Genomic DNA, 13,745 nt, shown 5'->3' on the forward strand with positions numbered 1-13,745 from the left:
TATGTAAATTAAGTGCTGCTTGCTTTGATATTTTGTTATACAAGCTAATGCAAAGTTTAAGTGTTCAAATACTTTTTGGGGCCACTCTGGATATTTGATGAGCCTGATCCCAACTCTTTACCGCCCCCTAATGGAACAACAATGAAAGTTTGAATATCAATGCCTGCTTCTCACCTCATTCTGCTCTATCTGCTACACAAACCCTCTATTTCTTCAGTATAAAGACACATCTCGAATAAGGAAGGACATTGTCAAACTGTCATTTTATTACAGTTGATTTGGACTCTATAGACTGAAACAAGTGATCATGATAAATGCTAGGTGGCTGGCAAAGCAGAAAGTCTCTTGTTGTGAGAATGTCGGTTTCGGCGCGCTGCTGATCTCATAATAACTCAACAACTGTCAGTCATGTCTGTAGGTTAATGATGACCTCACTACAGCAGAATAAGCCCACAGTCCGCTAGCGAACTGAGACATACACCGATCAGCCACAACATTAAAACCTATACCTATACATTAATTTCTAATCAGCCAATCGTGTGGCAGCAGTGCAGTTCATAAAATCATGCAGATATGGGTCAGAAGCTTCAGTTAATGTTCACATCAACCATCAGAATGGGGAAAAAATGTGATCTCAGTGATTTGGACCGTGGCATGATTGTTGGTGCCAGATGGGCTGGTTTGTGTATTTCTGTAACCGCTGATCTCCTGGGATTTTCACTCAGTCTCAGTCTCTAGAATTTACTCCGAATGGTGCCAAAAACAAAAAACATCCAGTGAGCGGCAGTTCTGTGGATGGAAATGCCTTGTTGGAATATATTTATATTAAATTTCTTCAGTTTCAGGCATCTAGATTTTATTTTGAATCATGCTTTTATTATGACGTGTGTTTTTTGCCGGATGCTTGGCTTTTCCAGATAAACAGTTTGCGTCACGGCACAGTGTGATCATTGAAGACTTTTATGTCTGAAATCTCATCTCTTTACACTGGCCTTTGAGTCTGACAAATGAAATGTAGGACACAGTTTTAGAATGTTTGTATTTCAGATTACTGGTGTTTGTGTACGTGGTAATGTTGTGTTTTACATTTTATTACTGTGAAGCACTTTGGTCAACTCTGTTGTTTTAAATGTGATATAAATAAAGCTGAGCTGAGATTAAAGCACAAATGCTGTGATTTATATAAATATATATTTTACATGTGCTACAGTAGATTAGTGCTCTGCTCTGTCATCTCATACAACGTGAATGATCCTCAATGTCTGTGGAGTTTCCAGTGGATGAGCGGTCAGATTGATTTAAAGTACGCAGCTCTTCCACCGTAAGATTGCAGCCTTTAGCGGTTTAAGAAATCACACTAGGACATGTCACGATTTTCATTTGATTAATTGTCCATTTCAGTGTACAAGGAGTAACAGAGCACACGTTCAAAATAAGCCTGTGAGCATTTTAAAGCTGTTATGTGTCAGTCATACTGCACGCTGGAACCGGATTGAGTCGGTGCTTGGTGCTACCGGTACTGCAGAAACAGTAGCCTAGTTTCCATCCACTTTTCGCGCTGTTTTGTTATCGACAAAGTGAAAATGCATAATAAATTTTGCTAAATTTGCCGTCTTCTGCCTGTTTCCTTTCAAATTGTCTTTTATCGATAAAAATGGTGTGCGTGATGACGTCATGCCTAAAAAAACACTTTGTCGCATAAGTTTTGGTTTATCACTAAATAAATCTGCCTTTAAGCCGTTTCCATACAGAAATGTGTGTTTATCGCTAATTCGCCTCCCAGATGTCCCTAACTTGTTTTCCTCCGAAGTTTTGGTAAACTGGGGAGAGTATTGAGACAATTCACTGAAATTAGCCAGCTTATTGTCATTTTAATTTCACAAATAAATGTAATCAGAAGACGAGGAATTGCAATCAAAAGGGAGCTGTTGCCCTTCTGATAGGACTGTAATATTGGTCCTGATGTTGCACCTATCGCAGGTTACCACCGGTTCCGACCCGAAAGCGAATCGTCATGGCACTGTTCAAGCTGGCAACCTGCACCAAGTAGTGGGGGAAACGTTCGGTCTTAGTATAAAGACCATCCAGCGACGTGTATATGCTGTGTGCACAGCTATTCAAGAAAACAATTATGCGGTGTAATATCAGGGTTTACATATATGATACATTCCTGATATTCAATAGGTTATTTTGAACAATCATCTAATCTAAAGCATCGCCAACTGCATTATGTCCCGCATATTTGTCCAGCAACTTTTAATGACCAACTGAACTTGATTGTCATCTAAAATTAATTTTAGTGTCATAATGTAATTTACATTTTATGAAGAAGCTCAGCAAATGTGATCCGAGGTAAAGAGGGTTAGATTTAAAATATTTAAAAGTTTTAAGTGTTCAAAAGTTCATTTTCTGAAAGTGAACTCCGCATTGGACAAATATTTCTGATAGTTTATAGTCTTGAAAAAAAGTGTAGAACATCCTGGGAATGTCATTCAGCAGCCCTTTTTGTCTACACGGTAAGGCTAATTTAAGTTTGTGTAAAGAAAAGGCATATATAGGTCTATAAATATTGTTTTTTGTTTTTGTTTGGTAATTATTTTATTTAATGCTTTATTCATTTATACATTTTCCTTGTTGATGTTTTAAATCCGCATCTGAAGTGTTCCGCTCCATGCAGAGTGTAGGCTCACGTGTCAAAACAACACTACAAGGCATCAGCGAAGTGATTATTTCGCCTCTAGAGGCCGCTGTCATACTGCATAATGACAGCGGACCCTTACCAGCCGCTCCAGCACCGGACGCAACGGGGTAAAACAGTCGTTGTGGATTTTTGCATATAATCGATAATTCCACAAATCTGTTATTGATGCCGATTAATCGGCAAAACCGATATATATGTCGACCTCTACTTTTAGAAATGCAAGTACTGGAATACCTGGAAAATCGCCTTTAGATGAAAAGTGCTTGAGATTAAAGCGGATCATTTCCTCCGTGTAATGTGTGTCCATCAAAGATGAGGCGACTCCACTTTCATAGAATAATGTGTCTTAATATCCTTTCTGTTCTTTACAGTCAAATAAAAAAAGTAAAAATAAATATTAATTTTAATCTCACGCAGCATGGATGAGCTAAAGAAACAAGGGATTCTCATTGATGTTTGATGAACCGGAACACTGTGAGATGCACGTTGAACTCTTAAAGTGACGATACTGTTGGTAGTGTTTGAAACTAACACAATAGAAAGCTAACGATGTCTGTCCAAGCAGGCATGGTTTCTGAATGATTCTGATAACTTCGAAGTAAATATCTTCTGATTTATCACCAGTGTAGTATATGTTTCCTTCTCAGTTGACAGTATTTTATTAGTCAAGATTCTCAGGTCATATCTACTCTCGTTTGTCAGAATAAACAGCACCTAGAGTGTGAAGATCGGGCCAAAGACTTGAGCCCCATTTAACTCCAGCGGAAGTGTCTGTCTTACTGCGGGACACTATCTAATTCTCAGCTTTGAAATCTCCGTCTGGAGTTGCGGCCGAGACCGTGGGACGAATTGTTCCTGTCTCAACTTTTTAATCCAGCCCCCCTCTCTCTGTTTTTTTCATTTGAGGGTCTTTCAAAAGACGGATCAGCGCTCTGACTGATGCACACCAGGCAGAATTAATGCAGCTGCCGGAGACATTACGATTCCTGCGAGAATTCCCGCCTCCCCTGCAGCCGTGTGTCTGATCCATTCGCGGCCACGCTCACGCCGTGTGAGGGGGTGGGGGATGACATCGGGATGGGTGGGGGTGGAATAAACCAGAGGGGCTCGTCTTACTGTGAAACTTTCTCGTGCTAATGCATGGCCATGCACAGCGCACACCACCGACACGTCTGGTCCACTTCCATCAACAAGACACGTGACATGCAGGGGTCTTTCAGGGACCAACCGGGGGTTATGTGGGGGTTATTCACTTCACTGTGCATCTTGAGGGGTTTAATTGAGTAGCTACGATCTTAATTAAGTAGCAACGCGATGAGTGGCGCCGGATTGTTCCGTCCGCAACTCACTCAATAACTCAGCCAAAGTTCAGAGGAAGCATGGGCGACTTGAGGCCTTTGGAACGGAACCCGGGACAGTCCGCCAACTGACATTAAAAACACGTTATTGGCTGGGGAAGTTGTGTGTGCAAACAGACGTGCGCTTGATGCACGTTTGCACTCGTTGATGTGTGTGCGATTTACAGATCGTAGGAGGTGCTTGAATGGATTAGAAACGGATGTTTTGCAGTGTGCAGGTGTGCTCCAAGAGCCTGTCGGTGCATTCATTTCTCGGTCTGATTCGTAGATCATAGATCGTACATCATTTGGAACTTTCAAGGCGCTCAAGCGTTCATTCTAGTGGTTTTGGTGTGCAAAATCTTCAGCCCATGTTTTGTGGTCATGTTGGCAGTGAGCCACACAATGTTGGATATCCCGAAGAGTTTGTTTTGGAAGGAATAGTTCACCTAAAAATGAAAATTTATGTCATCATTTACTCTCATGCCATTACAAACCTGTATGACTTTCTTTCTTCCTGGTAACACAAAACGAGACATTTGGCAGAATGTTAACGCTGCTCTTTTCCATAAAATGAAAGTGTATGGCGACTGTGGCTGTCAAGCTCCAAAAAGGACCAACAAAGCAAAAATGTTTTAAAGAAATCGCAGTTACAGTAAGGCACTTACAATGGAAGTGAATGGGGCCAGTTCATAAACAATACAGTTGATCTTGTTTTAAGGTAAACATTAAACATTACATGTGTTATTATCATTTCCAAAAATAACAAAATCTCCAAAATGGTTGGTCAAAATTACAATCAAAGAACATATTTCATATCAGCAGTAAAATCTGACAACACATACATTTTGATTATTTACCTCTGATAAAACTAAAAAAATATAAAATAAAAGAATTGCGCATTCTTGAGTTGATTGACAGGTGATGTCTGTAGCTAAAAGGTGATTGGCTCTTAACTATTAGGTGGGACTTCCTTTTTATATACGTTGACTTTTTTATTTTATTTTTTTTTAATCTGTTCACTGTTGGGCGTTCCAGTTTCTCCCATTCATTTTAATAGAAGTGGCCCGTCTCTGCTAAATAGTCTCTGGTTATTTTCAACACTGTGATCGTGGGGTTTGTAATATTGGATGTAACTTTACACAGATAAGGTTATTAAGCTTGTCGAAATTATTTCTTGTGGTAATCAACATTATGCCACAAATGCTGTTTATTGAGCTTAGCCTAAATATTGAACCTAAAATATTCCTTTTAAGTCATTATTTACTGATAATCTTCCTCTGATGTTAACAACTGTGACCAGATAATTAGTAAGGAGTTAATAGGTTGAACTGAACCAAAACAGTCTGATTCATGAATGAATCATTTATTTATTTTTACTTAACTTAAATGGGTCCAATTTTTAGTCTTTTCCTCACACAATTGATACTGTTTGGCTTGACAAAATTTGGAATATAACGCATATAACGTATGAAACTTTTGTCATTTTGGAGCTTGATAGCCCCAGTCCGCATTCACTTTCATTATATAGGAAAAAGTGGCCGGGATATTCTTCAAAAATTAACTTTGGTGTTCCATAGAAGAACGAAAGTCAAAAGGGTTTGGTGTGACATGAGAACAAGTAAATAATGACAGAATTTTAATTTTTGGTTGAACTATTCCTGTTAAAATCCACAGAAGGTGCTTGAATGGATTTGAAACGGATGTTCCGATGTGCTCCAAGAGCCTGTCAGTGCATTAATTTCTCGGTCTGATTCATAGATCATGGATCGTATGTCATTTGTAACTTTCAAGGCCCAAACGCTCATTCTCGCGCTTTTGGTTTGCAACATCTTAAGCCCACATCGGTTTTGTGGTCATGTTGGCATTGAGCCACGCTCCACTAGACGTCCTGAGGAGCTTGTTTTTAAGTTAATTCTACACTGTAAGCTCCTCTGTTCTGGCTGGTCGACCATCATCTGGACAAATCATCTGTCAAAGGCCGATTTCTCTTCCCCCACATCCTCGTCTTTTATTACTGAACTTCTTCAGTTGAGAAACAAGTTCAGACCCTTTATTGTCTGGTTAGCTGTGAAATTGCATCCTAGTGCATGTACCAATTAGGTCTGGCTGTCCACAGAGCGAAGAATTTGTATGTCAGTATTTTTCAGTTTTATTTTTATTTTTTTTAGTAACCCTCATTTCATCCAAAGAAATATTTAATGAGTTATTTATTAGGCTTATTTTTCTTACCCCATTGGCAAATAGTTATTTCCTAGGCCTATTTTCAGCATAAATGACTGTGGTTTATGCTTAAAAAAAAAAGGCCAAGTGGGTAAGAAAAATAATCTTAAATCAAAATATGTTGTCACATAAAAACCTCCTTGCAACATTCTGGGAATGTTAGTTTATTGCTATAAAAACAAAGCATAAAAATAACCATTAGAGAACTTTATTCTAAGTTCTTATATTGTTAGACAAAAACCTCCCTGCAACGTTCTGGGAATGTTAGTTTGTTGTTTTAAAAAAAAAATTTTTCCCCTTTTCTCCCAATTTGGAATACCCAATTCCCACTACTTAGTAGGTCCTCGTGGTGGCACGGTTACTCACCTCAGTCCGGGTGGCAGAGGACAAGTCTCAGTTGCCTCTGCTTCTGAGACCATCAATCCGTGCATCTTATCACGTGGCCCGTTGTGCATGACACCGCGGAGACTCGCAGCATGTGGAGCCTCATGCTATTCTCCGTGATTCACGCACAACTTACCACACGCCCCATTGAGAGCGAGAACCACTAATCGTGACCACAAGGACGTTACCCCATGTGACTCTACACTCCCTAGCAACCGGGCCAATTTGGTTGCTTAGGAGACCTGGCTGGAGTCACTCAGCACACCCTGGATTCAAACTCACGACTCCAGGGGTGGTAGTCAGCATCAATACTCACTGAGCTACCAAGGCCCCCTAGTTTGTTGGCAAAACCTAAAAATAACCATTAGAGAATATTCTGTATAAGTTCTTTTTATGTTTTCAGACAAAAACCTTCCTGCAACATTCTGGGAATGTTAGTTTGTTGTTGTTGTTTGTTTTTTTTAATTTTTTTTATCCCCTTTTCTCCACAATTTGGAATGCCCAATTCCCACTACTTACTAGGTACTTATGGTGGCGCAGTTACTCACCTCAATTGGGGTGGTGGACAACAAGTCTCAGTTACCTCCGCTTCTGAGACCGTCAATCCGCACATCTTATCACACGCCTTGTTGTGCATGACACTCACAGCATGTGGAGGCTCGTGCTATTCTCTGTGATTCACGCACAACTTGCCACGTGCCCCATTGAGAGCGAGAACCACTAATCGTGACCACAAGGATGTTACCCCATGTGACTACCCTCCCTAGCAACCGGGCCAATTTGGTTGCTTAGGAGACCTGACTGGAGTTATTCAGTACACCCTGGATTCGACCTCGCGACCCAGGCCCCCTAGTTTGTTGTTTTAATATCAAAACCTAAAAATAACCATTAGAGAATATTCTGTATAAGTTCTTATGTTGTCAGACAAAAATCTTCCTGCAACATTCTGTGAACGTTTCTTTATTTATTTAAGGAGAACATGCCTAGAACGTCAAACGTTAACCAAACGAGAACCAAATGCTAACGTTAGGGGAATATTCTGTGTTTGCTGGGCATATTCTCTAAAAATAAGTCTTATCTTTTCAAGTAAATTTAATATCTTGTTTTAAGGATGTTTAGGTATTTTTACTGGAATACAAGATATTTTAAGTGTAATGACGTGCTCTGTTGGAACCTTGTTGGCCAAATAAAAAGCACATTAAAATGATTGCAATATTCACTCAGTGTTGCTCAATTTTACATTACCAGTAAAATCTTTGCGAACATGTATTAGGAATTTTCGATAGTACCTATTAAGTACGTCTGCTTATCCTTATACATTGCGTCCTGGTTTGGCCTGCAGTTTAATGACTCAGAACAACCCTTCCTTTCTAAAGCTCTTTTTCAGCTTGTTTTTAAATCTTCAGCGCTTACGGAAAAATTGGCTGTCCCTCAGGCTGCACGAGTCATTCAGGAACGTGGGACTCCTCTGTCTTGATGTGGATTTAACTAGGCTTCAGGGAGGAAGTGTTTCACTTAGTTCGACAGTCCAAGAGATAGCGGGACGTTAAGGAGCCGTAAATCAGTGCAGGTTACTCACCTGCACCATCACAGGCTCACGGGACACGCGGCGACTCAAAGCTGCTCTTCCTCTCGACCCTGCTCAGAGATTTTCTGCCCGTACTTGAGTTTTCTCTTGAGTGATGGGCTGTGGTAAATAACAGCCGATGCCGCAAGCTTTCATCCCCTCTGTCCCGGTGACTCAGACAGTATGTGAGGTTCTGGTGACTGATTTTCAACGGCACATGTGTAAATCACACAAAGTTTATGCGCAAAATGAAATAAACTGCATCTCTGAAACATGCAGATTGTCATGCTTCTATAAAAATATGGTCTCTGGAAAATGCTGTACTTTTTACTGTAATATATCTTTCTAGAACAGTTTGAAAGCAGACTGGGTTAGTCACAGTGATTAAAAAGAGCTGAGATTATAAATTGATGATTTTAACTGTTTAGATGATTTAATTACTGTTACAGTACAAGTTGAAATGTCACATCGTAAAATATAAGGGGTAGTTAATATAATTTTTTATTTTATTTTTTTATTCTGTCATCATTTACTCACCCTCATGTTGTTCCAAACCTGATTGACTTTCTTTTTTCCCTGGAACACAGAGAAGATGAGATTGTAGGCACAGTTTCATTAAAAGCATCAATATAAAAAATATCTTTAATTCATGAAATGTCAATAAATTAATACATAAATATGTCAATAAATAAATCATAAAATGTGTCAAATAAATTAATGTCAATAAATACATTTTATTTTTATTATTTTTTTTTACATGTTTTTATTTATTCAAATATTTATTGAAAGATATATTAATGCCTTTAATGAAACATTTATTTATTTTTATAATATGGCACACTGAAACCTCCATAAGCTCTCCGTTTAAAGGTTAATCATGTCTCAAAAACATGCCCAGGTCATATTTCATCTCAAAATTAAAAGAAAAAACAAACACATTTTTTTTCAAAATAATTTAGTTTTTTTGTTTTTTTAATATTTTCATGAAAATTAAGCACAATATCCAGATGTAGTCTTTTTTTTTTTTTAATTATCTTTCAGTTTAAAATTATTACACAAAATAATTTTATGATTTATGCATTTCAATTTCATTACAAAATTTCATAAAATTTAATTCTTTAATAAAATAAAAAAACGGACTATTTTAAGTTTTATTAATTACATTTAGTTGAATTTTGTTATGAAATTGAAATGCACAAATATTGTTTGGGAGGGGGGGATTTTTATTTTTATTCATTTTTTTTTTTTCAATTTGGAGTGCCCAATTCCCAGTGCGCTTTTAAGTCCTCATGGTCACGTAGTGATTCGCCTCACTCCGGGTGGCGGAGGACGAATCCCAGTTGCCTTAGCGTCTGAGACCGTCAACCCGCGCATCTTATCACGTGGCTTGTTGAGTGTGTTGCACGGAGACATAGCGCGTGTGGAGGCTTCACGCCATCCACCACGGCAACCACGCACAACTCACCACGTGCCCCACCGAGAACGAACCACATTATAGTGACCATGAGGAGGTTACCCCATGTGACTCTGCCCTCCCTAGCAACCGGGCCAATTTGGTTGCTTAGGAGACCTGGCTGGAGTCACTCAGCACGCCCTGGGATTCGAACTAGCGAACTCCAGGGGTGGTAGACAGCGTATTTTACCACTAAGCTACCCAGGCCCCCTGAAATGCACAAATATTAAAAATAGGCTAAAATATTTAAGTGTAGACATTTGTAGTGCAACAAATATTACCATTAGGTATAATATTTAAATAATATATGCAAAAAGATATTGATTTTATGGTGAAATATGACTTGTACATGTTTTTACAAAGGTTTAGTGAGATACACCTGAAAAACAAAAATTGTATAACATGAAATGTTTTTTGTGTTTGAATGCATTGTGAGGTTTTGAGTCTTTAACAATCAGTGTTTTATTTTTCTATAGGCTGATGGCCAAAATTCAAAGGAAAAGAAGAAGAAAAATACCAAATCTGCAGTACAGCACGGAGGTAAAGAGAGTGTGGTGTCAGACAGAGATAACGGCCTCAAGATTCCCTTACAGGTGGACGAGTATGAGCACGATACATCAGATGAGGAGGTAAGAACACCTGGAACACCTGTTTACAAATGACCCGCCTGAATACCAGAACATCACTGGACCAGTCACTCATGTCAAGAACTATAAACACATCAAAACTGTGTCAGATTTGCCAGAAATTGCTGCCCTGTCCAAGTAACTTACAACAGAAACTGTTACTACAGTAAAAGTTTGATAACTTGGTCTTCTTATCCAGTCTTATGATCAAAAAGAGAAATTTAAGGGAAAATGTACCCCAAAATAAATATTCTACCATCATTTACTCACCCTCACTTACATGGAACACAAAAGGGAATGTTAGGCAGATTGACAGCATCAGTCACCATACACTTCTGTTGCATTGAAACAAAAAAAGAAGAGATGTCATGAGGCTGAGTAAATTTCTGGGTGAACTATCCCTCTAAACAGGAAAATTTGGAAAGCTTCACACTGTTTCAATGAGGTCCCATTATTAATTTACTAGTATTTTACAGTAGTAGCTATAGTTGTCTTGATAAGTTTTTGTGAGTGAGATGCTTAACGTCCTGAACTCTGGGGTATTTTTGGATTTCCGCCTGAATTTGGCATACCCAAATTTGAAGGTCCCTCTTATTCACATACATTAGTGAACATGCCAAAAACAATTTCATTTTACAGGGAAGCCTTCAATATGTAAATAACAATTGCTAAAAGTGATAAATATTATTGTGTATGTTCACATGCTTTTGGAATTTTTTTTCTGAAATCTGAATTTGAATAACTCTGTGCATACGTCATAAACCTCAAATAGTTACACTTATGACAGTCACAGTTCCCCCAGGACAACAGCTGGTGTGTGATGAGCGTACTGGCGCACTATGGCTGCCGTCGCATCATCCAGGTGGATGCTGCACACTGGTGGTGGGTGAGGAGAGTCCCCTGTTCAGTATGTAAAGCACTTTGAGTGTAGTGTCAGAAAAGCGCTATATAAATATAACATTCATTCATTCATTCATTTAAAACTTAAAGGACACGTCTATGACGTATTTCTGGACCAGGTAGCGTAAGGGATCTGGAAGCATAAGGGGTCCCAGAGTGTAAGAGGTTAAAAATAAGGTTTGCTTTCATTATATTCCCCTTGTCTGTCCTTGGCCAAACAATTTTCATTTTTGCAATTCTGTTTGGTGGCACTTGTTGCACAAAAATTGCACACTTCAGCTTTAAAGGTACTGTAAGCGAGTTTGCCCTTCTAGAATTTCCACAAGTTGAGCCGTTGGATAAGCCACACACCCACTTTCCAAACCCGCACTCCAAAGATACCAAATGAGCTTTGAGGCCGATGCAGGGCATGTACATTTGTCAAAAAACAACAGCAGCACAATAGCGCCCACAACTGACAACTGTTATGAGCAAAATGGCATGAAAATGGCATTAAGCCTAAATAATTCGCTGCAACTACAATACTATGAGAACGTGCAAAATGATTGACAGGCAGAAAGTGTCACTGACCGCAGACAGTTTTTGTTTGCTGTTTACAGAGTCTAGACCGATCACAGAGACGGGTGAGATGTCACAACACTTATTATATTGATATCTTTCAGGGAGTAGGAATTTCTTTTTTTTTTTTTTGCACACCTTTCCATGAAAAAAATCGCTTACAGCAGCTGCATCTGTTTTGACGTGATCTTTGCATGCTGTCCCCCTATAATTTGTTTCCAGATGCCCATTTGACTTTCAGCTCTTTTATTTGGATGCATAACAAATTCATTATTTGACTACCTCATGGCATTGTGGGTTCTTTAAGGGATCTCTCCCAAAACACCGTAAATCACTGTGTCTTGCCTTGTTGGAAATCTAGCTGGAAGGAAAATGCCCCAGATGCTCTCAGGTTAGGTTGGTCAAGTTTGACTTTCCATGTACCACCGCATTGGTAGTTTGCCAAGCAAGAATTTTAGGCAAATATACTATAGTGTTTGCATTTTGAGAAGCATTTATATTAGTTTTTCTTTTTCATTTCAGTATCAGAATGTAATGCATCCTGTTCAACATACATTTTCTCCCAACTAGGGCTGAACGATTTGGACAAAAAAATCGAATTGTGATTATTTAAAAAAATATTGCGATTTGAACTGCAATATGATGATTAACATGAAGGAAAAAAACTAGTAAGTGTTTCCTTTTGATAGGAAACCAGTAAGTCTTTATAGAGTGACATGGCACTTAGTAACTGAATAATAAGTAGACTAAAGACGAGCTAGAAATGTTCAGTCAGAAAATTCAGAATCTAAATATAGCGGTGGCTTTTTCAGCTGTTTGCTCAGGCACGGTTACTTCAATGTTCCGTAGATGGTAATATGGTTAGTTGTGTAATGTTTCATGTAAAGGAAAAAGATTTTGTCCTTTTCCTCGAGCTGTCTGAACCACAGTATTTGATACTCTTCCCTTATGCCTGTCAGACGTTACCGCATTTCTGTAATGTCTGTATTGCCTTTTTGTTTTTTTGTTGTTTTTTGCGAGGGGGGTCTTTAGGAGACTCTGATGCTCCTCCGCAGTAAGGATTTCTGTAACGTCTCATATTTACATGTAGGACCATTAAAGAATTCCTCTCTCAGCTCTTTAATTTACATGCTCCATTGAAAATCATTGAACCCTGGCACAATGTGGTCTGGATAATTTGCCAGACCGTACAAGCTAAACACAGCAGCCATCCAAAACTCTTCTTGGCAATGTGCTACCAACCAGGAATGTTTTGCAGAAATGTTATTGTTTTTGGGTAGATCCCTGATCTTGGAGTAACACTTTAATGCCTCTTCAAAGTCGTTCAGAATGCATCAGGAATAATGAGCACCTTAATTATTTACTATGTAGAAGTAATCTCTATCTTTTCTGATGATGTAATCAAGGCCACATGGGTGGGAAAAACCAATAGTTTTCTTTTTCTCGATTTTTCTCCCCTTTTTCTCCCCAATTCGGAATGCCCAATTCCCAATGCGCTCTTAGTCCTCGTGGTGGCGTAGTGACTCGCCTCAATCCGGGTGGCATAGGACGAATCTCAGTTGCCTCCACGTCTGAGACCGTCAAACTGCACATCTTATCACGTGGCTTGTTGAGCGCGTTACCATGGAGACCTAGCGCATGTGGAGGCTTCACTCCATCCACCGCGGCATCCACACACAACTCACCAAGCGCCCCACCGAGAGTGAACCACATTATAGCGACCACGAGGAGGTTACCCCATGTGACTCTATCCTCCCTAGTAACCGGGCCAATTTGGTTGCTTAGGAGACCTGCCTGGAGTCACTCAGCACACTCTGGATTCGAACACACTCAGTGCGTATGCACCAGCGAATTTCCACTTGTCTAGAAAAAATAGGCTGCACACGGACAGTCCGCGTCTTTGCGTCTGGGGTTGATTGTGCTAAAAGAGTATTACAAAGCAGCCATAGTGTGCATGCGTCGAACATGTCCCTATTGACTTGCGATCTAAAGAGTT

General features: G+C 39.3%; 1 protein-coding gene across 1 annotated transcript in view; it reads left to right on the plus strand.

Moving 5' to 3' along the window:
* The window catches only part of LOC127425541 (ribosome biogenesis protein bop1), a 118,967-nt gene that overhangs the window by 10,642 nt on the left and 94,580 nt on the right, over window positions 1–13,745 (plus strand). The window contains exon 3 of the mRNA XM_051671649.1: window positions 10,142–10,294. Within this exon, the coding sequence (XP_051527609.1) occupies window positions 10,142–10,294 (153 nt within the window). The remainder of the gene's footprint in view (window positions 1–10,141; window positions 10,295–13,745) is intronic.

Source organism: Myxocyprinus asiaticus, chromosome 34 (assembly GCF_019703515.2).
Source record: "Myxocyprinus asiaticus isolate MX2 ecotype Aquarium Trade chromosome 34, UBuf_Myxa_2, whole genome shotgun sequence".
In the NCBI taxonomy this organism is placed as follows: domain Eukaryota; kingdom Metazoa; phylum Chordata; class Actinopteri; order Cypriniformes; family Catostomidae; genus Myxocyprinus; species Myxocyprinus asiaticus.